The 26,765-nt window shown below is 39.2% G+C and overlaps 1 protein-coding gene across 1 annotated transcript in view; it reads left to right on the forward strand.

The window, feature by feature from the left end:
• Positions 1 to 26,078, forward strand: part of LOC149440936 (sodium- and chloride-dependent neutral and basic amino acid transporter B(0+)-like) — a 64,963-nt gene extending 38,885 nt beyond the window's left edge. Inside the window, exons 8-14 of the mRNA XM_089657988.1 lie at positions 1,555 to 1,783; positions 7,545 to 7,670; positions 12,945 to 13,063; positions 14,254 to 14,353; positions 23,742 to 23,851; positions 24,648 to 24,815; positions 25,785 to 26,078. Coding sequence (XP_089514114.1) covers positions 1,555 to 1,783; positions 7,545 to 7,670; positions 12,945 to 13,063; positions 14,254 to 14,353; positions 23,742 to 23,851; positions 24,648 to 24,815; positions 25,785 to 25,937 — 1,005 coding nt within the window. The 3' untranslated portion in view covers positions 25,938 to 26,078. The remainder of the gene's footprint in view (positions 1 to 1,554; positions 1,784 to 7,544; positions 7,671 to 12,944; positions 13,064 to 14,253; positions 14,354 to 23,741; positions 23,852 to 24,647; positions 24,816 to 25,784) is intronic.
• The last annotated feature ends 687 nt before the right edge of the window (positions 26,079 to 26,765 follow it).

Below are 26,765 nucleotides of genomic sequence, written 5' to 3' on the forward strand. Positions count from 1 at the left end.
GAGACTCTGCAGAGAAATTAAGAATTCATACAAGAGGTCCATATGCCACACGGAGAGAGTGACAGCCCAGGCACCCCTAGGCGGCTTTACCCCCTAGGCGGCTGCCTAGTTTGCCTAGCGGAAGCACCAGCCCTAATAACAACCAATACTTCTTCGCTTTCCATTTGATGAATGTAATCAGGACCATCAAAGGTGGCTTGTGATTTGTTGATTGGACTACTGCAATTTAGAAATATCTCTTTATCTTAGCAAATAGGCATACTTCCTCTTGCTTAATAGATTATTTTACAAGATTGTCCATGTTGTGACTCATAAATATCAATAGTAAGTCTCAACAGCTTTTTTGTTGACTTACTCTTTCCCTGACTGGAGCCTGAGCAGCTAATGCCAATAAGAATGGATCCATATATTCAAGCTTTGGGCAACAAATTCTGTCTCTACCATTACATTTCAAATTAAAATCTGCCAACCCAGGTAACATCTTCACAGTATAGTTGTCCCCTTTTGGTTATTCTGTGCTCCCTGTAGTCTTGTGTTCCTGTTTTTAGCTGAGTGGATTGGAACCTATGTCATATTCCACTGCTGTAGTCCATCTTAGCCAGTGTTCAACATGCTGTGCCTACCACTCTTTTTATTTTAAGATTCCTCTCTCTCAATTTTTGGAAGACAGAACTGCCACTTGCTTGATATTTTTTGTTTTCCACACCATTCTTTGTACATGATTGGGTTAAAACAATCAGCTGCTGATAGCAGCATTTACATAGTTACATAGTTACATAGTTAATCTGGCTGAAAAAAGACAAATGTCCATCCAGTTCAACCATTAAAAAAGAAAAAAATGTTAAAATCCTATACCCTCAGTTGATCCAGGGGAAGGCAAAAAATCCCAGCAAAGCTCCTGCAGGGTAAAAAAATTCCTTCATGATCCCCCGAGAGGCAATCAGATATTTCCTGGATCAACTTTACCTATAAATGTTAGTATCCAGTTATATTCTGTGTATCCAAGAAAGAATCCAGGCCTTTTTTAAAGCAATCTACTGAGCTGGCCAGAACCAACTCTTGAGGGAGTCTATTCCACATTTTCACAGCTTTCCGTGTTTGGAGATTACATTTCTTTTTCTCCAGACGTAAAGAGTGCCCCCTTGTCCTCTGTGATGACCTCAGAGTGAATAGCTCTAAACCGAGTTCACTATATGAACCACTGATGTATTTATACATGTTGATCATATCCCCCCAAATCTCCTCTTCTCAAGAGAGAATCAATTCAGTTCCTCTAATCTTTCCTCATAGCTGAGCTCCTCCATGCCTCTTAGTTTGGTTGCCCTGCTCTGTACTTTCTCCAGTTCCTCAATGTATTTGAGATGTTGCAATCACCATCACACCACCATTCCATGGTCAATGGTGCTAAATTTTTGTTGAACAATAACTGCCCATTTTGATTAAATCTGTATGCTACATGTATAGATTTGCAACCGCATGATTGGATTACAGTTTTAACTAATAATGTAGGCAATGAGTGCATTTTATTCACTTTACTATTTTATCAATTTGCAGGTATGGAAAGATGCTGCCACCCAGATCTTCTTCTCTCTCTCCACAGCCTGGGGTGGACTTATCGCTTTGTCTTCATACAACAAATTCCACAACAACTGCTACTCGGATGCCATCATTGTTTGTGTGGTGAACTGTGGCACTAGTGTGTTTGCAGGATTCGCCATATTCTCTATTCTGGGACATATGGCTCACATTTCTGAAAAATCTGTATCTGAAGTAGTAGATTCAGGTATGTACAAGTGCAAATATTGCATATGTAATAGTAAATATAATTACCCCAAAGCATTTTTCTAGTCCTGTTAAGAATAACATCAGTTACTTTTTCTTAATGAACTTACCCTTGCTAATATCTATAGATTTGTTTTTTGCTTTTTTTAAAATTACTTTCCTGCATGAGAGTAGCAACCTTGAACTTGGGAATAGATAGAAAAAATGTTTTCTAAATCAAAGGATATTCCAGAAATCTAAATTCCAATCAGCTTTGGTAATCTAGTAAAGTTGTTTGGGCTGAAGAATGTACACAGATATGTGACTTGCATCAGGGCATGTATATTGCTACTATTATATTTTTTCATTTTATTATAATTTATAGCAAGAAAAAGGAAAACATGTTTGCCTTTGTCAATCACATTTTTTTACTGGATTCTCTGTTCACTTGAAAGGCGTGTTAGATATTGCAGTTGTGATAATTTTACTCTTTAAGGGATCTATCACAAACCACAAACCACTTCCTGCGCTCAAAGGACCGGATATAGCATATGTGCAAGGATCTTCATAGACCTTAGCATTCAAACCAATCCAGCAGTGCTGTGCAGCCCCCTAAGGGCTGGGGTAGCCCAATATGGCACTAGCAAATAAGAAAGGAAAAGCGGTACACAAGCCTTGCCTATTACCTCAATAATAACTTTATTTGTACAAAGTAGCAGATGTATACTCACAAACAACAAATGTACACAGGGATATCATGACCAACAGTGGTCCATGGTCTGAAATGGTGCACAAGTCCCACATGTAAAAAGGACGCTTGAAAATGGCTGTTGCATTTTGAGGAGCGATCCCCTCTTCATCAGAGCCTCCACAGACCACAAACCCTAATAACATTACAAAGAAAATTCTAACACCATGATCAGTCCAAGGATTTAAAAGATTTCATATGTAGTGAACAGTAACCCACCAATAGGAACTAATCAAGTTTCATCTTTCAGTAATTTAAATTCGACCTGTTAAAGTGTATCTAAACCCAAAAATAAGAATGCAGTATATTGCAGTTTGGGAGAAAATCTTCCCAATACAGATCTAGTCAGTACTAAAAACCTACCAAATGTTCCCAGCTCTGTCTGAAACAAATTAAAAAGCTTTGCCTTGAGTTCAGCTTTAAACCTTTGGACTTGCTCAAACCAGTGTGGTTATTTTAAAGTGTACCTGTGCACAGTTTATGGACATTAAACTGTTTAGTTATTCTTACAAAACAGAATTTAAAGTGGTTGAAAACCCTAACATATGCCTAGTGAAGGGACTGTCCTGTGATACACAGAAATGGAACAAGTCCTCTTACTTACATTGTACCTGTTTATCTGCAGTTCTCTGCTCTGCAGTCCATCTGTTCAAATTGCTGAATATATAAAGCTTGTCTGAGAGTTCAGGAAAGAGGGGTGGAGAGCTAAGACTACACTCTGCAGATCTCAGTGAGGAGAGCTCTGAGAGCTGATTGGAAGAAAGGGACACACAAACCTCAACACAGATCATAGGAATAGATCTGAGGCTGTCACTCTGCTGGAGCTCCCTCCCCTGTCACCATTATTCTCTTAGTGTCAGGAAAACTTGTCAGAAGTGACTCATGCTGATAACAGAGGAACTAAGCAGCGGACAGAAATTACACATAGGGGTTTATTTACTAAAGCTGGAGAGTCCAAAATCAGACTCCCTTCTGCATAGAAACCAGTCAGCTTCTAACCTCAGCTTGTTCAATGAAGCTTTGGCAATGAAACCTGGAAGCTGATTGGTTTCTATGCAGAAGGGAGTCTGATTTTGGACTCTCCAGCTTTAGTAAATAAACCCCTCAGTGTTTCTAATTGAGACAAGTACACACTATAGAGGAATATGCTTTGTTCATATTTCTCGTGCAAGGTTTACAACCACTTTAAGTCCGGACACAGACAGTACATCGAGAGTAAATAGTGGGCAAGTGAGGCTTCATTTTTAGCAGCTCCCCTTTCTTCAAGGCTAGTAGTCCTATGGGTACTAGGTTCCCCTGATGCATTGCTGTTAGTTTTTATGTGCAGTTTGGTGTGAAAGGATGAAAGGACCTTAGTCAGAATCCCACAGCTTGCAAGCTGCCTGTGTTGTAGGATGTACAGTATTTCTTCACTATGGTTTTAGAGATGAATAAAGGCTTATTTTGCCAAACTTTTTCTGTTTGTTCAGAATATATAAATGCTTTAGTATGCATAGTCTGGGCGCAGGTTTACTTAAAACTGGAACGATACACAAAATAAAAAATACATGTAAGATACACTCTGAGACTAACATTGACACAACAGTTTTTTTTTTGATCCCCTTGCAATATAGCTTTAATACCTATTGATTCTGCCAGTGGAGTAGTATTTTTTCCACTTCCTGGGTGACAAAACTGTTTGTTCTGCAGTGAAATCACACAGAAGTATTGTCACCCTGTGGACAGGGTAGTGTTAGATTGATGTATAGCTTTAAATTGATTTTAAAGTGTAAACAGTTTATAGTCAAAATGTATCATTTAGTTTAGAATAAAGCAGGGAATAGTTGCACTGTATTGCCAAACATATTGGGACACTCCTCCAAATCATTGGATTCAGGTATTCCAATCACCTCCATGGCCGCAGTTGCATAAAATAAAGCACCTAGGCATGCAGACTGCTTCTACAAACATTTGTGAAAGAATAGGTTGCTCTCAGGAGTTCAGTGAATTCACGCGTGGTACCGTGATGGGTTGCCACTTGTGCAGTAAGTCCATCCATGAAATGTCCTTGCTACTAAATATTCCACGGTCAACTGTTAGTGGTATTATAACAAAGTGGAAACAACTGGGAACTACAGCAACTCAGCAATGAAGTGGTAGGCCACGTAAAATGACAGAGCGGGGTCAGCGCATGCTGAAGCACACATTGCGCAGAAGTCACCAACTGTCTGCAGAGTCAATAGCTAAAGACCTCCAAACTTCGTGTGGCCTTCAGATTAGCACAACAACAGTGCATTGAGAGCTTATTGGAATGAGTTTCCATGGCCGAGCAGCTGCATCCAAGCCTTACATCACCAAAGTGCAATGCAAAGCATCAGATGCAGTGATGTAAAGCACGCTGCCAGTAGACTCTAGAGCAGTGGAGACGTGTTCTCTGGAGTGATGAATCACACTTCTGTGTCTGGCAATCCAATGGACATGTTTAGGTTTGGCGGTTGCCAGGAGAACGGTACTTACCTGACTGCATTGTTCCAAGTGTAAAGTTTGGTGGAGGGGGTATTATGGTGTGGGGTTGTTTTTCAGGGGTTGGTCCCTTAGTTCCAGTGAAGGGAACTCTTAAGGTGTCAGCATACCAAGACATTTTGGACAATTTCATGCTCCCAACTTTGTGGGAACAGTTTGGGGATGGCCCCTTCCTGTTACAACATGACTGAGCACCAGTGCACAAAGCAAAGTCCAAGAAGATATGGATGAGCAAGTTTGGGGAGGAGGAACATGACTGGCCTGCACTGAGTCCTGACCTCAACCCAACAGAACACCTTTGGGATGAATTAGAGCGGAGACTGTGGACCAGGCCTTCTCGTCTGACATCAGTGCATGATCTCATAAATGCACTTCTGGAGGAATGGTCAAACATTCCCATAGAAACCCTCCTAAACCTTGTGGACAGCCTTCCCAGAAGAGTTGAAGCTGTTATAGCTGCAAAGGGTAGGCCAACTCAATACTGAACCCTACAGTCTAAGACTGGGATGCCATTAAAGTTCATGTACGTGTAAAGGCAGGCATCCCAATACTTTTGGCAATATAGTATATGTAGCGCTACTCCTATAGGAGCTGCAGGAATACTGTCCAGGTCTTCCCCACAAGCTTCTTCCCACAGCCAGGCACATAGGCTCATTCACACATTTCTTCAATGACCAGTTTAGGGGTGTTGTTTTTGTTGTGTTTATTTTTTGAGAACTTGCATAGGGTTGAGGGAATTGGGTGGGATACTCCAAAAACAAAAACTATGTACAACTTGAGGATTCTTCAGAAAAAGCTATATTAAAGTCTGCTTGTAGCAAACAGTAGACTTTAGCTTTAGGGTAGTAGTAGTAGTAGTGGTAGTAGTTAACTGTAAATCTATTTTTAGAGCCACAAAAGCAGAGTCCCTTTAAGTTGAAGATTAGATGCACAAAGCTCTTCAGGACACCTACCGGTGTCCCCTTTAACTAGACCCACAGCTAACTCTCTAGCACCAGAGAGGTGTCAAAAGTACAAAGGTCCCCATGATCTCTTAGAAGTGTATATACTCACACAAGGCCAGCTGGTTGCCTCCTTCCAACTTCCAAGTGACACCTAACTATGGTGATACCAGACCAGATCTTCAGCAGACAGCCCCCCTCAGTCAGCTCTCTTTAGTTCCAGGGTTTTAGCATCCAGGCCCTCAGGTCACCTACCCGAGGCCTCATGGCAAAAGACATACCAGCATTGCCTAGAAGGGATGTGTGCCCCCTCCAGGCTGGACCAATCTTTTCCAGGAAAAGACCGAAGCACAATGTGCTCATCAAATATATTCAGTCTCCCAGCATGCATCAGAGCCTGCCTCTCTGGATTAGGCCAGGGCTGTATCAATATTCATGCTGCCATCTGCATAGCTCCACACTTATCATCCAGAAACCTTTCAAACTCTCTGGATGCAGAGGGAACTATCAGACTGGCAGCAGCTGAACACAATGAGCAAACCTGACTAGCAGAATGCAGCTTCACTGAGTAAAGCAAGCAAACTATGTGTTTACCTAACAAAAAATCACAGCCACACTGACTACATTGTGGAAACTAAATTTACCTATCAAAACACATATTAAAAATATCTATGTAAACCTAACACCTACAGTATCTAGGAGGGTGCTACAGTTAGTACACTGACAGGTATTTATTGCTGTCTGTGTACCTGCTGTGGAGATTCACTCTCTGTTTGTCCTGATGACCATTTTCAGAGACAAAAAATGATGTAAATTGCAACCCTTTTGGGTTTCAGAGCAAGAGGACAGACTTAATCTTTCAATGGGGACACCTGTTCCAGCAGCAGCTATATAAAGGAGAAAATCCCCTTACTTTGTAGAGATTTCCTCCTGCTTCCTGTTTCATCTTTGGGACAGAAAGATGAGGGATATTTCCACAACGGGAAACATACAGCAAAAAATAAACTAACAGGATTTTTCATCATTCCCAGCTGCATGCAAAATAAAAAAAAGTATGAGACAAACAAATTAAACCAAATCCCTAGTCAACCCCTTTTTAGCAGCAACAGGAAAAGGTGTTTAAACCATATAATTAAAAATGAACTGTTTTAGGCACCACAGCGGTGTTATTTGGTTTTTCCCAACTGTATCTGCCAGTTTTGCTGGACAGCTTCTTCTGTTAAAGGATGTTTTGAGAGACTGCATTTGAATTGACCTGAATAGCAAACTACAGGTCAATGCACCCAAAATGCAGCCTACAGAGAGTTTGATAACACATTTTGGCTTGAACTTGAATTCAACTGTTCAATAATTTTTTTCTCAGGTTCATGCCTTTCTGCTCTGGAAAAATTCTGCTTTTAAATTCACTTTGTTCAATAAAGCTTTGACCAACAACAAAACCTGGAAGCTGATTGGTTTCTATGCAGAGCTGCACCATATTTTTCACTTTTTGGTTTTAGTAAATCAAGCCCCTTCTGTCTAGTCAAGTTTAGTAAGACCACTGCACTAATATGATATGCACTGAGTTTACTTCTCTTTATATTTTAATTTAGGTTTTGGTTTGGCATTTATTGCTTATCCTGAAGCTTTAAGCCAGCTGCCGATTTCTCCGCTTTGGTCATTCCTGTTCTTCTTCATGCTACTTACTTTGGGACTGGACTCACAGTTTGCAATGATTGGTAAGAATATGTTTGAAATGAATGAAACAGTAAAAAACAGAAGTATATTTTTTGGTTGAGAGCAGTGGAGACAGCCATTTGTGCAGCGCAGTAATTGCCGATGCTGTTCTTTTTTGGCTTGGAATTCTAAGAAGAGAGTAAAACAAGTCCTGAAGCTCCCCCAACTGTTTTATGCTGTAATATCTGTAATAAAAGTTTTCCCTAAGGGTTAAAGCAGAACTAAACCCATTAATTTAAAGTGGAATATTAGTCAGAAAATTAGGTCCTCCTAGATCACTTCAGAATAGCCCCTTTTGCAGGTATAGCTACAGTATGTAAAACACTAATAATAATTGCCCTCTACTGTATAAAACCCAGTAAAACACTGTCTCACCCTGCTCTGCGCATGCTCAGTTGCTTTCTACTTTTAGGCAATGCCGAATTTGTAGAGGTTGATCTGCTGAAAGCCTTAAAGCGGAATTAAACCTTCCTATCCTTTAGGCTTCATTCACACCATACATGCAAAAAAACAGACTGAAACTGCCGCGCAGAGATATCAGTTTACATGAGTTTTCACATGAGCGTCAGTGAGTTTTTGACACGTTGCAAATTCCTGCGCAGAAAAAAAATCTCACGTGTGTACAAGGCACATAGAGAACAATTGTTTTTTTCGTGCCCTTGTAGAATGCCTACAGTAAAACTGATGTCTCTGCACAATGGTGTGAACAGGGCCTTACAGCCAAGGAAGCTGCTTCTGTTTGATCTGCAAGGATGCTGTTGCTGCACATGTGATCAGTTATGACACCATCCATTTGATGGTTTGATAGTTTGGTTGAGGACACAAGCAAATGTGACAGTTAGCAATCTCAGTATTCCGGGAATGTAACTTTTTTTAAAACCGTTACATCATAGTTATATAGTTAGTCTGGTTGAAAAAAGACACAAGTACATCTAGTTCAACCAATAAAAAGGAAAATAAAAATATACAATCCTATACCTACAGTTGATCCAGAGGAAAGCAAAAAAAAAACCCCCTAGCAAAGCATGATCCAATTTGCTTCATCAGGGGGAAAAATGATTTCCTGATCCCCAAAGGTGCAATCTGACATTCCCTATAGTTACTTGGTAAAGACTTTGATCCCTTTTTAAATATTGACACCACATTGGCCTTACGCCAATCCAGTGGTACTATGCCAGTCATTAAAGAGTCCCTAAAAAATAGAATCAATGGCTTTGAAATGAGTTCAATTCTTTAAGGACCCGTGGGTGTATGCCATCCAATCCTGGTGCTTTATTCACCTTTATTCTGTCTAAATATTTCTGGACCATATTCATTTTGAGACATTGTGGATCATTTGGGGCTGTGTCAGTACTATCTCCATTATGGACAAGAGCTCCCCCATACTCCTTGTATACACAGAGCTGAAGAAGGTATTTAATAAATTTGCCTTCTCTTTGTCCCCAGTCACCCACTATAGATTATTTTGTAAAGGGCCTACATGCTCTGACCTGACCTTTTTACTATTAATATATTTGAAGAATTTTTGGGGGTTGTCCTACTATCTTTTGAAATCTGACTTTTGTTTTGAATTTTTGCGGCCTTGATTTCCTTTTGCATATTCTGTTATATTACTTGTAACAATTAAATTATGATAATGTTCCTTCAGTTTTAGATTTTTTACAAGCTCTTTTCTTATTATTTATAGCTTTTTTAACTTTGGCATTGAGCCACATAGGTTTTATTTTTAGCCTTTTAAACTTATTTCCCATGGGAATATATTTTGCAGTGCATTCACATATGTTCTTTTTGAAGAATTCCCACTCTGTTCTGTGTTCATCGATGCCCCAAAAAATTGATAAGTTTAGTTCCGCTTTATGATTTACATCTGCTCAGGAGCTCTGGGCTTCAGCAAAATGGCACCCTCCAGCAAGAACAAACAGGAGCAATGCTAAAGACAATTTACAGCACACACTAATTTTGGTAGCATAATTATTAATGTTCTGCTTTAACAGTTTAAAAAAACAGTTACATTCCTGGCACCTGCCGGGAATACTAACTGACTCACCATGTGACTGGACAGGTAAAGTAGCATTCCGATGCAGGTAAAATGTGCATTTATTATTTTTGTCCAAAAGCAGTCTGTAAAGTATTTCACCAATGATCAGTAGATTGCTGATGCCATGCAGGTCTCCTGCAGACCTGTCAGAATATCTGCTTGCCGTACGGGATGTACAGTCAAGCAGATATTCTGACAAGAAGCTTCAATGAACTACCACGGTGCTCCTCTTATCAGTATATTCCTTACACTACAGCATATCTATTTGATTGTTTGTGCTGCTTCTCCTCTGAGCTCTGCCGTACAGGGATTGCAAGAGGCTGACACAAAGTCAAATTCAAATACTTACACTGCTTTCATTACAAAAATAAATTTAATAATGCAGTAATGAATACAGAACTGCATTATAATGTTTTGTTTGTATCTGCCGGGAGTTCAGCTTAATTATTAACTATTAACACTTAACCTAACCTAAAAGATATGTAAAGCAAAAACCTTGTTTTTTTATAGAGTAATGGATGGTTCGAACCCCTGTCAGGGTTTTAACCACATCCCGCCTGTAGGACATCACATGACGTCCTTGGGTTGAAGTGGTTATAATGGGATGATGCCTGCACCTGCAGGCCTCACGTGTCCAAACTCTGAGCCTGGTACCACTGCAACCGGTGGTGACTGCGGCACTACACAGAGAGAGAAACTGCCGTTGTTCATCCCTCCCTGTCACCTCGGAAACCAGAAGTGATGAGGATTTCTTCACTTCCAGCTTTGGCTGTTTTTTACCTGGTTCTTAGCTGCCAGGCAAGCAGCCAATCAGACCGATCTGTGTCTGAGCAGGTGCATTTGAAGACAAAGGAGAGATTTGGGGGTCTAAGACTCCACAAAGAGGACCTGTCACAACCCATGCTTTCATGGATATTGTTCGTCCCTTGTGAAAGCAATTAAGTGGATAAGATAAGTAAGGAGACAGTGTTAATAAGTTTCAAACAATATAAAATGTGCAAACGCGAACGCATATGTAAGTCCCGCATGCATATATAAACAGTGATCCCTCCACACTTGTGAGGTATTGTTGCGAATATCAGAGCGAGAACATTAATTTTAGTTCCAGACCTCCTGTGTAACTCTAAAGTGGTAACCTGTAAAGGCTTTGAAAGCATTGCCTATGAAGATTTTTAGGTACTGTAGTTTGGCTCCGTTCCACAAGCATACTCAATTTTAAAGCACGTTAGGTATCAATTTACTCCGCGTAACATCATCTTTTATATTTTAACAAAACAATAGGTATTATATAGTGTTTATTTGCAATAAAATTCATTAAAGTGTATTTTTTCCAAACAAAGTGGCATATATTTATAGTGTTTGGGGGTTCAAAGTCATTTTTGTAACAAAAAATACTGATTTTTACATGTAGGAGACAAATGTTAAAATTGGCCTGGTAGAGAAGTAGTTAAAGTTGTCTTTGTTCCCACTGGAGAGATTCACTGTTTCCATTCCTCCCAGTAAACTTTCCAACTGTCATTGGGATTGAATGTGAGCGAAAAGTTGGATATCTGTTCTGGTGTCAACTCTTTAAGAAGGGTTTTACTCAATAAATGGAGTTTTATCTCCATTACTTCCTGGTGTGTCTACAGGGCAGGGAATGAAGGGGAATCTCCCCAAGGTGATACAGAAAAAAAAAACTCACAAAGGTTTTAACCATTGTCTTCTGAATCCAAAATGTGAAAAAAAGTTTTTGCTTTGGATATACTTTAATCTCAACCCTCTCCATAGCACTTAGCACTATGGGGGGTGCACTGAAGGTGGATAAGCACAGTACTATAGGAGTAGTAATGAAGGATCCATGAGAGGAACAATGTAAGGGGGGAAGACTAAAGGCTGATTACAGGAACCATATGGTTGGAGCACAGAAAGTTGCTTAGAGGAGCACTGACGGCTCATGAAACTAGTGCTATTGGGGGATCACTAAAGGAAGATGGCAGGAGCACTATTGGGGAAAGCACTAAAATGAAGGAGAGCTGCACTACAGGGAGAACAATGAAAGTGGATGAGAGGAGGGGACTAAACATGACTGACGGGGGCACTATGGGTGTTGAACTGAAAGTGGATGAGAGGAGCACCATGAGGAAAGTAGTAAAGTTGGATGAAAGGAGCACTATTGGGGGAGCATGAAAAGTGGATGGCAGGAGCAATATGGGGGGAAGAATTGAAGGTAGATAAGAGGAGCACTATGGAAGGAGAGTGGAAAGTGGATGACAGGATCATTATGGGGGTGAACTCAAGGTGGATGAGAGGAACACTATGGAGGGAACACTGAAAGTGGATTGAAGCACTATGTGAAAGCACTGAAGGTATATGAAAGGAACACTTTGGGGGTGTGCTGAAAGTGGATAAGAGGAGCACTGACAGTCTTTCAGTGCTATCTCCATATTGCTCCTCTCATCAACTTTTAGTGGTGATTTCCCTCTCCAATTACCTTAATAAAGATGAAAAAAGACCTGAACTGGGATCAGTTCAGAAAGCCAATCCGAGCTGTTCCCACAGTTAACACAATCATTTGTTCTTCTGTTGCTTGTTCTGGTGTCTTTTCACCCCTCTTCTCCCTCCCATCCATATGTGGTAATGGGCAAGGGAGTATGGGGCCACAGACAGCATTGGCTTATGGCATTGGCAGCAGAAATGGTAGAAGGCACAATAGATGCTTCCCTCTCTCCCTCCTGAGTTTTCACAGTAGCTTGGAGTGCTGGAGACTGATGTCAACTGAGGCTGGCTTAGGCTGTGCATGTACTACAAGTTTCCACATGCCCTTTACAGGCCTGGCTTGTAGGCCTCACATCCATCCTCCTTCTTGTTTTTCGAAATAAAAAATAAAATACAGAGAAAACATGGGGAGGATATAAAAACTCCTTCAAAACAGTTTGGCTGATTTGATAGTTGAGAATCTTCACACAATAAATTGTGAATAAAAATACTTCAGTTATCCATTTATGTGCAGAAGAAATAAGTAAGTGGGAGTTTTCTTTTCACATGGTGGAAAACTAATGGGAATATTCACACAATTTATTTTGCGAAGTTTCTCAACTCCTTTAGTAAACCAGCCTCATTGTCTCGACTGGTAGGAGAGAGCCCAGAACCCAGTGGTGCAAGACAGGGGTGATAATCACTCAATGAACTTGCTGTCCTGCCCTACATCTCTAGGCAGCTGTTACCAGGTATTTAAAATGTTTATTTTCTGTTGCAGAAACCATAACAACATCCATACAAGATGCTTTTCCTAAAGTAATGAAGGAAAGACGGCCGATTATCACAACATGCTGCTGTTCTGTTCTGTTTCTTCTTGGATTGGTCTGTGTAACTCAGGTATAGTTACTATTGTATCCCTGATCTCCCTTGTACCATCCATTTCTCCGCATGTCATTTGTTGCAAAGGAAGTCACAGTTCATCTGGATCATAGAAGATCCACAAGAACAATAAATAGTCCAACAAAGATCCAAACAAAAAAATAAATCCTGCCTGCAAATATCTACTTAAAAATGTTCTTCTTCTGGGTTCAGAACTTTGACTGTTGATTGGCCGAACCAAGATGACGTCATTCCTGCACATGCATGGGAGTTTATTCATCTTGGCAGATCCCGAAATTATACACTGAGCTGTGTGTGCAGATCTCAGTGTACAGTGTGGACAGGCAGCTATGAAGCTTTAATGCACCTTCTGCTTCTTCACAGTTTTTTAAATTAAAGTTCCACTTTAGGAAAACTGTTTACAGTAAAACAAAGTCAAGCAAACTAAAAATCATTTAGATTACAGGCCCAGTATGTTGCTTTAGTATGTAAATGCTGACATTTAGTGATGCCTAAACAGAGATGGATCTAGCCTTTGGGAGAGAAAGGAAATTAAGGTATAGTCATGGGGAGTACTGTGATCTCTGTGAGAGGTAATAAATATCTGAAAATGCTTCACTCACACTTTGTTACACAGCTCTTTATAAATATCTTTCTTATCATGACTTAAAGCAGAACTACACTGCATCTGAACACCACAAACCAAAAATGCTGTTTAATGAATTTTAATATTCAAAGCAAACTCACCCAATCCATCCATGTCGTCATGATTTATTTTGCTGAGAAATCACTTTGATAAACACCCAGTAGCATTTCTGGCCTTGGTCATCTAGCGTATGGGGCAGATGATTCATGTAGTATTTACTTCCGGGAATCCATCTGCCCTTAGTTCAGACATTAAGGCAGGAGGGTGTGCTTAGCTGAGAAAATCCCTCCCTCCCTACTTGAACTCTCCTGGGATGTATGACATTATTTGCGTAAGCCTGAAAAACAGGAATTAACTGAAGAAATGTAAAAAAAAAACCAAGTAAATACAAAATACTTTCCTATCTATTTACTAATGCTAGCAACTAAAAACAAAGTTTTTAGTTCACAGGTTAGTTACCTGACCCCAGAATCAATATACAATCATGTTTGCAAATTACCTGTAATTCTTTTGAATTGTTATTTTTCCATACTTTTATATTAACCCTTGCTTTTTTCTGCAGTCAGGGATTTACTGGGTAAATTTGATTGACTACTTCTGCGGTGGATGGGCCCTCCTCTTTGCTGCAGTGCTGGAATTAGTTGGAATTAGCTGGATTTATGGTAATATATTAAAAGTGTTTTCTACCCATACGCACCCAAGATTGCCAAATCCCCCTGCAGATAATTAAAGCTGAACTCCAGGGGAAAAATAAATACCCTTGCAGCAGAGCTTCCCTCCACACTGCAAGGGTTACATGATTGTTTTTGCCTGTGGTATCAGGAAAAAGTACTTTTACTTACCTAATTCCTCACTCTTGAAGGCTCCCCTATGCTATGTGACTGCAAAAAGCCTCCTCTCCAAGGTGCTGCCAGCCAGCAGCTGCATGCTGAGTTCATCAAGTACAATGTAGAGTCAATACCCCTGAATTGTATTTAAGGATGGCTAGAGCACCAAGGAGAAGAGGGGGCAGAGAGCATTTAACCCTTTAGGGGCACTGCAAGGGTATTTTTCTTTTCCTCAACTTTATTTTAAAGATTTGGATGTTTCTCCTAATAGGCAAAGTAACAAGTTATTTACAGACCATGCACTATATGCTACTCCCTTGCTTACCTGGTCCCACTTGCCTTGGTTCCCGAGCAGCCAATTGCCAGGCCTAAGTGCTGCCACAAGAGGCACAGAGGAGCTTGCTTAGTTTTGAACTGGTTTCATCTTTCAAAAAGTTGAAACTTGCATAGGAATCTTGGGTCTTTTCTCTATGTGGGAAAACACACAGGTTTGGTTTAAAGTTTATTTAAAGCCAAAATATTTTTTGGGAGGTTGGATAGGCTTTAGACTCGTCAGGTTTTTACTGCTGTGGGTCTTTCCCACTGGGGAGATTCTTGCTCACCATCTGTCCATGTGACTATTATCTTTTGGACAAAAAGTGATATGAATCCAAAATTCTACAGTTGTCACTGAAAAAGGAGAGGGGTAAATCTTCCAGTTGAAGCACCTATTCTGCTGATAACTGTTTTATTATGTTGAGAGTTCCTTCCACGTTCTATTGTGTCTCAGGGGTAAGCAGAAAAAAAATGACAGAACATTTAACCATTCCTTACTCCTTAAGTATTATTTATTGTTATTAAAGTGAAACTAAACTCTGGTATAAAAAGTTCCTTCTATTGCTCCTCCAAATCCCCAAAATCTTTTCCTTTTTTTTTGCTGCTGTGATCTGACTTCCTGTTAGAGGGTGGTTACGTTCATTCTCCATGCTCCCACTGTATGTAGGAACGTAGCCACTCACTCCGGAGATGGACTATGGGAATTGTTGTGTGCATAGAACAGTGCACATTGTCACAACTAATGTGCACTGATCATTCCAAACAAACATAAGTGAAGGGGAAAAGGAGAGGCACCCTTGGACATGAGCATTGTCAACCCATGAACAGAATAATGTTAAAGGTTAAACTAGTAGATATAGATTTACGACTTTACATGAGAGATGTATTGTAGGCAGTTACAGAAACAGGTTTTAGCTTACCTTTAGAAATACAGGTACAGTCTACATACTTCTGTTAATGGTAAATGGTTTGTCTAAACCCACTAACTGCCACTTTTGCTGGACAGCATGGTCTATAACCACTTCAATACCGGGCACTTTTACCCCCTTCCTGCCTAGGCCAATTTTCAGCGCTCTTACACTTTGAATGACAATTGCTCGGTCATGCAAAACTGTACCCAAACTAACATTTTATCATTTTGTTCACACAACTAGAGCTTTCTTTTGGTGGTATTTAATCACCAGTGGGGTTTTTATTTTTTGCTAAATTAACAAAAAAGGACAGAAATTTTTGAAAAAAAAACACATTTTTCTTTGTTTCTGTTATAAAAGTTTGCAAATAAATAATTGTTCTTCATAAATATAGGCCAGTATGTATTCTGCTACATTTCGTTGGTGAAAATAACTCAAATCAGTATTTATTATTTAGTCTATAGGAAAGTTATATGGGATATATCTGAAAATTGATCACTCCTGAAGTACTGACGGCCAATCTAATTTCTTGAGGCCCAGAAATGTCAGAACAGTACAGATATCCCCCAAATGACCCCTTTTTGCAAAGTAGACAGTCCGACGTATTTCATAAGAGGCATGGCGAGTTTTTTGAAGTTGTAATTTTTTTGTCATAATTTTTCAGAAAATGAAGAAATTAAAAAAATTATTTTCACAATTTTTTTTTTACATACTATCACCAGTGCAGTACAGCATCAGCATATAGCTGGTGTGGCAGTAAACAGGAACACTGATTGGTGACAGCACGAAAAAAAAATTGATAATTTATTTTTTTTTATTAATTTGTTTTCTCTTTTTTTAAGACTTTTTTTCATATTGCACTATGACCAAAGTAGTATAATGTTACCATAGTAACATTGTACTACTTTGGGGAAGTGTCCAGTATTTGTTTTACACAATTTGATTGCTTATAGCAAATTTTTTCTTTGCTATAAGCATGCATTTAACTGAATGAAATCGATTCATTCTGGCTTTTTTTTGTTGTGATTAGCTGTGATTGGCCATGGCTAATCCCATGACACAAATGGGCTGTGATTGGCCCAGCCTGTGCATGTGATTGCTGTCACCATTCACACACACAGTTGTATACAGTGGATGGCATGAAAGGAAGCCATCCATTTTATACAACTGTTATGTGACCTGCTGTGATTGGTTACAGCAGGTCACATGGTACTGGCAAGGGGGCCAGTACACAGATCTGTCATCCGCTGTGTCCGAGGTACACAGCTGGTGACAGATCTCGCCACAGTGCGGCCCCGCGGGCACGTGCAAAGCACAATCCAGGAAGGACATCACATGACATTAAAATAATAACAGACTTACTGGTCCGATCAGTGTGCAATAAAAAAAAGTAACAAGGGGGAATCATAAAAACAAAACTGCTGTGTTAACACTAGTGACAGACTGCAACATATTTGTAATTTTTTATTTTGCCCATAATTCCCCTATAACCATTCAAAAACCTTGGACAAATGCAATACACCTAAGGTCCTTAATGGGTCAAAACAACCTCATGACTTTCCTGTACATCCTGGGAACTGGGACCACAGAAAAACCTGTCACAATGGCAAGCAGGTAGACATCAAGATCATCCATTTCTAAATGTTCTCTGCAGAGAGTAAACACTTCCAGGTTCAGAGCTGTCAGTATCCCAGATAAAAAGCTAGGTAACCAGCTGATCAAATCTATATTCAATCAGATGGCGCCTAGGGCAGAAAAGACTCCTATTGTCTCTATAAATAGTACTTCTCACCTTCCCAATGCTACCACATAAAGTGTTTGTTAGCCCCCTTTTGAAAGCAATAAAGCTAAGTAAAAAAAAATAAAAAAAACTGTCACCCTGTGCATACACACTCAAACACAAGTTGCACACATAGGGCATGAACATGTATGTAAGCAATGATTGCACAAAATATATTGGGAAACATACCCTGTAAGAAATTGTGAAATTGTGACATTGATTTAAAAAAAAAAGACTGATCATGCCAGACTTTATTTTAAGGATAGTAATCATATGAAACCATTTATTAACATCAATATGACTTAAGAAGAAGCAAAAAAACTATATAACAGAAATCACCCAAATGACCCTGATCAAAAAGTTTACATATCCTGGAATGTTTAGTCTTGTTACAGACACACAAGGTGAGACACATAGGCTAAAATGACAATTAAAGGTTAATTTTCCACGTTTGTGGCCTTTTAAATTGCAATTAGTGTCTGTGTATAAACAGTCAATGAGATTGTTAGCTCTTGTGTAGATGCACTGAGCAGGCTAGGTACTGAGCCATGGGGATCAGAAAAGAATTGTCAAAAGACCTGCGTAACAATAGGATATAACAAGATGTCCAAAGGCTTGATTATGCCAGTCAGTACTGTTAAATCACTTATTAAGAAGTGGAAAATTCAGGGATCTCGTATACCAAGCCAACTACAGGTAGAGCAAGAAAGATTGCAGCCACAACTGCAAGAAGAATTGTTTGTGATACAAGAAAAAACCCACAGTTAACTTCAGGAGAAATACAGGCTGTGACGATTGTGGCGTCAGACCCCAGCCCTTCTCACCAAACTTGTGACCGAAAGACTAGCCAATCTAAAACTGCACAGACACGTGCATAACAACACCACGCCCAGCTGCACCCTGCACAAAGATTTTCCAGCTAATGGACCACAACCTGTGTGCCGGCAGCCTGGGAGCGATTGTTACTGGGTCAGGTTAATTATGCAATTAACCCTTCACGCTGCCACCACCTCCTTTTTGTACAGAGAAAGAGGCAACTCAGCAATATCAGCAATAACACTATGATGTTTGAATAATCGTCGGTATACCACTGTCACCGCAGGCAGAGATATACCGAAGTTTAAAACACACACACAGTAGCACTCTTCAGAGGCAGGGGTTCTTAGTTTGCATTAAAGAGCTTTAGAAACAGTTCAACACTTTCAGAAAGTAAGATTTATTACTAAAAGGTCAAAAGGGTGCAATAAAAATATTTACAGAAAAAGATGTAGCCAATATATATATAAATATATACAAAAAGCAATAGCACAGCAAAGAGATAACAGAAAGAAGTTTAGAGGGATAAAGTACTTGCCGTCAGCTTTGGTTTTAAGCAGATCAGGTTTCAGAGCCAAAAGGATGCCTTATCTCCCAAAGTTAGTTTCGATGTTAAAAGGGAGAATCTTTAACTTCCCTTAACTCAGCTCAGCTTTTTCTAGGAACTCAGCAGGGTGTCTCCTTAAAGCAGAGAGCCAATCGCCTCATTTGGGGTGGCGTGTTGGGGAGGAGACCCAAGCTAGAACCAAAAACTCTCCCAGTTGATGTCATGGTTCATAACTTATTCTCGGTGCATTTAGCAGCCTTGCCACTAGTAGATTAATATGAAGACACATCTGCTGAACGGTTAGATATTAAATATGACATACCTGCTTCAATGGTTAAGGAGATATAATTTTCTGCTCCTGTATATGCCAGCTAGGGGGTATAATATACCAGGAGACTTGTATTAAAGTGAGCCGTCCGAATATGTGCTCCATGTTTATGTAATTATGTCCTATTTGAAGATATAAAATTATATGGAAAAGTGAGTTTTTAAATGTAAGGCTGTTTTTACGACTACCTGGAATGTCTTTGAAGCTCAGTGAGGGCTTGGTTTATGGCTTTACGATCCCTTCTCCAGCAAGAGTCTCGCAGACAGGGGCACCAGCTAGTGTGGTTTATAGCCATGACGCCCTCCCAATGAGTTTGCTGCCTGTGATCTCTGTCATCATCCAGACCACATGTCACTCAACAGAGAGGGAGGGGGGATGAGGAAAGCTGATTTGGGAGTAGAAATGATACAGGATGGAAGATCCTTTGCCAAAATGGAGGTTCGCATCCATCTGTGTGCATGTTTGATACACAGTCTGCTCTGGAAAAAAGACATTGTGGTTATTTTGAAGGAGCACAATACAACGATACTTGAACAAAAATGAGGTGCATTCACACTTGCTCATGACTGGATGATGGAAAGCAGCAGAGTTTCCCTCATTTACTAAGCTGTGGAACAGCTGCACTTGCAAAGAGCACAGTCTATTTGCCTTTATCAAATCCACTCCGCAATGTTTTAAGAATAAATAAATAAATAAATAAATAAAGTAACTTTCTTGCCAAACATATAGATTGTAACGTGTGAAAATTAGAAAATTCTTACAATAGGGAAATGTTTGAGTGTGATTATGAAAGGCACTATTGGTTTATGAAAACACAATACCAGAGTATTGCAACCTGTTGATAGCATCTGGTATATATTTTAAATATTTAAACTAAAAGCAAACCTTTTTTTTTTGGGTACGGATAGAGTGGTGGGGGGTTAGAACCCCTTCCTGGTTTTTAATGTTGTCTGTGTTCTCATTGGGGAGATTCAGCCTCTCTAAGTACCCTGATCCCCAAAGTTATCAGGAATAAAAGTGAGGGTAAATCAAAAATTATGAGTAGAGAGGAAATCCTCCAATTTAATGATGGAAAAAATGGCTTTAGAAAAACTTTACTACTGTGTTGTTCAGAAAAAAATAAAACACAATCTCTTTTAGGTGATCTACAGTGCATCCAAAAAGTATTCACAGCGCTTAACTTTTGCCACATTTTGTTATGTTACAGCCTTGTTCCAAAATGAATTAAATTCATTTTTTTCCTCAAAATTCTACAAACAATACCCCATAATAACAATGTGAAAGAAGTTCATTTTTAAATCTTTGCAATTTATTAAAAATAGAAATGAAAAAAAACCCATGTACAGAAGTATTCACAGCCTTTGTTCAATACTTTGTTGAAGCACCTTTAGCACCAAATACATCCTCAAGTCATTTGGAGTATGATGCTACAAACTACATGCTTGGCACACCTATCTCCCATTCTTCTTTGCAGTACCTCTCAAGAGCCATCAGGTTGGATGGAGAGCGTAGGTGCACAGCCATTTTCAGATCTCTCCAGAGATGTTCAATCGGGTTCAAGTCTGGGCTCTGGCTGGGCCACTCCAGGACATTCACAGAGTTGGCAAATCCTTTGTTATGTAGGCTGTGTGCTTAGGGTCGTTGTCCTGTTGAAAGATAAGCCGTTGCCCCAGTCTAAGGTCCAGAGCGCTCTGGAACTGGTTTTCATTAAGGATGTACATTGTTGTATTCATCTTTCCTTTGATCCTGACTAGTCTCCCAGTTCCTGAGCAGATTTCAACCAAGCTGTTCTGTCATGATGTGCCTTTGATTTTACTGTCGTTTGTGAGTATAATACCTATTTTTATTTCTTATTAAACATTTTTAAGGTAATGCACTAGGCCGGTGCGCCCTCTGTTTCTTTTTTCTCTGTTTGTTTGTTTTTACTCTACCATACAGGCCTGAATGGTGGAGTGCTGCAGAGATTCTTCTGGAATTTTCTCCTCTCTCCACAGAGAAACGCTGGAGCTCTTTCAGAGTGACCATCGTGTGCTTGGTTACCTCCCTGGCTAAGGCCCTTCTCCCTTGATTGCTCATTTTGTCCGCTCTAGGTAGATTCCTGGTGGTTCCAAACTTCTTCCATTTGTGGATGATGGAGGCCACTGTGCTCATTGGGACCTTCAGTGCTGCAGAAATTTTTCTGTACCCTTCCCCAGATCTGTGCTTTTATACAATCCTGTCTCAGATTTCTATGGACAATTCCTTGGACTTCATGGCTTAGTTTATGCTCTGACATGCACTGTTAACTGTGGGACCTTTTATAGGCAGGTTTATGCCATTCCTAATCATGTCCAATCAACTGACTTTCCCACAGGTGGACTCCAATTACGTTGTGGAAACATCTCAAGGATGATCAGTGAGAACAGGATGCATCAGAGCCCAATTTTGAGTGTCATGGCAAAGGCTGTGAATACTTATGTACATGTGGTTTTGTTTGTTTGTTAGTTTTAATAAATTGCAAAGATTTCAAAATGAACTTCTTTCACATTGTCATTATGGGGTATTGTTTGTAGAATGTTGAGGAAAAAAATTAAATTAATCAATTTTGGAAGAAGGCTGCAACATAACAAAATGTGGCAAAAGTTAAGTGTTGTGAATACTTTCTGGATTGCAAAGATTTTAGAAAAATTTGTTGCAATTATTACCAACATTCATTATATCCACCTGAGCAAATCTCAGTTTTCAAAGTAATAGTAAATTTGCAGTGTCTGCATCCCTTTATAAGTAAGACCACCTTAGGGAGCATCTCACATACAATAGCAAAAAACTCCTATTGCAGGGGGTTCCTAAAATTTTAATTTAATCATACTACAGACTTTTGAGGAAAGCAATGATCCAATCACATAAGCAGGAGTTTACATAGCTAGAGGCATCCCATACACCAATGCTATACAAAATGGCTTTGTGTTAAAAAGAATCAACATTTGACAATTTTAGAAAATTGCAATAGTTGCAGTTTAACACAGAAAGATTATTTCAATAATTTAATAACATTAATTTATTTTAGTTAATTATTGTTTTTAACAACAGTGGACTTTTTTCAGTTTCCTGCAAACAGTTGTTAATTTTTCAATATTATATTTAACATACAAATAGATTAATTAAATTCACAATAGCTGTCAGTGAATAATGACTGCGGAAGTGAAACCTGACTGTCTATATTACCCTATAACTGTCTGTGTGAAATGTTGAATAAGGTGTAGATTAGGATTTTTCAGCATTGAAATATTAAATTCAAAACTGTATATACTATACAGTGATATTATTTGCAGAAATGGGACACTTTATTCCAGCTCTGATTTGAGACAGATGTTATCTAGTACTCTTTAAAACAGTCTGAGATAACATTAAATAATTGTTTTTCACCAAATTTAAAACATAAGGTACACTATATTTGCTTTCCTAATCTTCTGATCCTTCACATACAATTATACATATATAATTGTATGTAAAAAGTAAATTAATAAATTCCCAGTAATGCTATTTCCAGGCTGCAGATTGAGGGAGCTCTTATGAATTTTAGTGTGACTTCTGGAGACTAATGCCAACGAGCTCACATTAAACTCAGAATGCAAGTTAGCAACAAAGGTTTTGTGTTCTCTTCTTTAAAACAGGTTAGTCACACTTGGTTTATGCTATCTTTTTTTGGTTTTGTGTTTGTTCTGACATTCATCTTCTTAGTTTAGTATCCTATATGTTAGTAATGGTAACTCTCTAATACAAATTGATGCGCTTTTCCATGTGGCCTGCTCTGCCACTAAAAAGAAAGTAATTATCTGTATAATGTGATCCACTTCTGTTTGACACATTAAACTCGGAATGCAAGTAAGTAACACATATTTTGTATTCTCCTCTTTGATACAGTGTTACTGCAGGCTGCTATCACTACCCTAATGAGGAAGTATTATTCTTTCTTAAAATATTTTGAGAATATAATCTAATATTGATATATAATTCTTCTTTATGAAGTGACTTAACATAACACACTATGATCTTAGAAGCAAAATTTCCTTTGGATTACTTTGGGTGACTGTAGGTCGAATGTTGGTAGCAAACTGATAAGTAGTCCTTTGATACTATTGGACTCACTGATGGCAATTCAATTCACTCACCTTTAATTCCTAGCCATTATTGCAACACACATAAATATTACACACACTTAAAATGTTAGAGAAATTTGTGATTCATAGGAGGAGTCGTGAGAGTAGAGGTTTACCTGCCATGACATATCAGCAAATCTCCAGATTGTCTTCAGTGTGAATAGCATGGGCTTCTAGAACCAGTGGTGCCAATTATGTTTCTTAGTCTTACAGAGCTCTGAATAAAGGATAGTTTTGGATAGGGATGACCAGTGTGACAGCACCCCTGGCCTGTTGTTGATAAATTGCACAAAATAGACATCTTCTGGAAATTAGAAACAGTTGATCAAATGTGGTAAAATAAGATCAGTGCCAGCTTTCCAATCTTCAAAATATATATACTCGTAGGTGGCAATCGATTCATTGAGGACACTGAAATGATGATTGGGAAGAAGCATTGGAGTTTTTGGTTGTGGTGGAGAATATGCTGGTTCTTTGTATCACCATTATTATTAATGGTAAGTAAAATAAATAATTGGGGCTTGTGTAAAAAAATCTTATTACAGTTTATACAAAACATTTTCTTAATATTTAACAGTAAGTATCCCCCTCCAAGCTCTTTCCTTCGTGCTGTAGCTGTACAGAAAGCTGCAAGACCACTTCTAACATCCAGAGGAGCTGCAGCTGTTATTCCTCTCCACAGAGAATATGTACATTTTGACCTCTATTCAAAATCGGTAACTCTGACATGCCCCTTATATACCAATATTTAGGACATGCATACACTTTAAACAACCCTGTCAGTTAGCAAACAAATTAGTAAAAAAAAGCATACCATTGTAACATAAATGCTTACCTTTCCCACAGCCAATGCCTCTGAACGCCACATTCATTGATATCAATGGTCTCTAAAAGGTCCACTGTGAATCCAACACATCTGGAAGAGTCAATCTCCTGGGTTCCCTGTAACCCTCACTTGTTCCTCCTGTTGACCTCTTTGCATTGCAGGAGACAATAGTGATGTGGAGGTCAGCAGGAAGATTGACACACCTGGAAGTGTCAGTTTCCCAGCGGACTTTGAGGGAGTAGTTCTACCAATCAAAAAGGCATTTGGCAGCTTGGCCAGAGGGAAAGGTGAGTATTTATTTACTTTCTTTACATTTATGGCTTGTTTATGCTTTCTTTTACTTAATGACACATATTTGTCTCCAGGCCTAGGTAGTTAAATTGGTAGTCTTGCAATTCATTGTATATCTCTCTATCTCTCACATTCCAAATCATTTGTATTGTATTTTTTCCTGTCTGTTTTTGCAGGCCATACTTTTGTGGTCACTCATTACTTTTGAAGCTCCCTCATATGGCTCCATCAAATATCCTGCTTGGGGAACATCTGTGGGCTGGTGTATGATCTGTTTTTGTCTAATATGGATTCCTATTATAGCTTTAGTTAAAATTATCCAAGCAAGAGGAAACCTCTTACAAGTAAGTGATTGAGTATAACAATAAATTAATATATAACATAATAGCAGTGTATCATCTGTTCACTATTGCTTACTGTCCTTGTTTCATTATGCCATTTGTTTACAAATATCAGACGAATGGGTCAGCTGGTTAGTTTACCCTTAAGCCAAACTGTGAATAGGCTGGGTTCAAGTTGAATTCATGTTCAATCTTTACTGAAAACTACTAGTCAGCTCTTGTTGGATCATATGAACAGGTTTTCCATTTTCTGGCTAGATGTGTAAAACCAAACTGCAGGCAAGCTATTAAATACAGAGTTTGAGTATACCTTTGTGTCTTTTTACCTGCCAAAATATTTGTTCAGCCAGTCAAGTGATTCACACACCAGCACCAGACAAAACACTAAGGGTATTGCCAACATTTTCCTCCTTGCAGTTAAGTAATACAGATAATTGTTGACCTGGTGGCAGGATCCTGACTGAACCATGAAAGAGCTCCATCACAATGAGGCTTTCATTTTGTGTTCTCCTCTTGCCAGCATGCTGCACTATTAGAATCACATCACTTTGCCTTGCAATATTGCTGTAGTGACTCAATGTAGTCAACCTCACTATAACGTTTAGGAGTTAATAGGTCTAAGGAACTGAAGATGTAGTTCCTCGAAAGTTATAGATGCTATGATGTGATAAACAGTAATAGCTATGCAACCTTACTCTCAAACAACTGAGATTCTAGTATTGCCAGACCAATGGACAAATACAGTATACTCTAAAACGTATACCATTGAGCCAAATATAATTTTGCTTCTCTACTTTACTCCTTTACAGTGCATTTACATCTAAATTATAGCATCACTTTGAGCCATTTTGTGTTAGCTGCTTGCGGTTGTGCAATAGCAATCCAGTTTACAGAAGTGTTGGTAAAAGTTAATAATTCATCAGCTAATAACTTGAATACAACTTATCTTCTATATTTTAATTGCTTCTGGAGACTTGCAGAGCCGCAGACAACTGGGGACCAGCATTAACACAGCATCGTGGAGAGCGATACAAACATATGCCTGGCACCACCACAGAAAAGAACACTGTAGAGATCCCAACAGTGACTGCAATGATGGGATATGACAATGATGCCTATCTTTGATCTCTAGGTTGTATGAACTCGCAATGCATGACTGACAATTGATACTCTGTTTTTATACAAGTGACTCTCATGCACATCAACTCTAAAGAATCAGCCAACTATTTAATTCTATGTATAATAAATTACTGAAGTACAATTGTATTTTGTTTCTGTAGTAAATATTTTAGGATAAATGTGCTGGACAAGGAAAAAAAACAGAAGATTCATTATCAATTTCATATTTGGAAATTTGTTTTGAGAGAAAAAATAAATGAATTTTAAATTAAGCAGGAGCAGGAAAAAAAAATATCATTCATCCCAAAAGTGATTCTACACTCGGGGCCTGATAAGCTGAACCAGACCTTGCTTGTTCTGAATGCCCCAACAGTAAAAATCTGCCTGTTTTATTTCCATGTCTGTTCTAGTCTGTCTGGATTTTTGGATGTTATTGCATGTTCCAGCATCTGCTGTTCCATTTTCATAATATTAAGAACATAATATTAACCACCTTCCGCCCGCCATATAGTACAATGACGAGCGCAAGGTGGTTCTCTCGTTCTGATAGGATGTCATTTGACGTCCTTCCATTCTCACCGCGCATGCGCGGCTCAGGGAGCGCGCAGCGATCGCCTGTGCGCTGTGTCCCTCGGACACAGCAGATCACGGAAAGAGCCAAAGATGTCGGCTCAGTCATGTGATCAGCTGTGTCCAATCACAGCTGATCACATGTAAACACGGAAATGCCGGTTATTGGCATTTCTCTCCTCTCGAGCTGTCACGCTGACAGCTCGAGAGGAGAGGAGAGCCGGTAATCGGCTTTCCGCGGAGGGGACATGTACACTGATCATC

This window comes from Staurois parvus, unplaced genomic scaffold (assembly GCF_062004578.1).
Source record: "Staurois parvus isolate SC_StPar_1 unplaced genomic scaffold, SC_StPar_1.0 ptg001045l, whole genome shotgun sequence".
NCBI classification, from domain to species: domain Eukaryota; kingdom Metazoa; phylum Chordata; class Amphibia; order Anura; family Ranidae; genus Staurois; species Staurois parvus.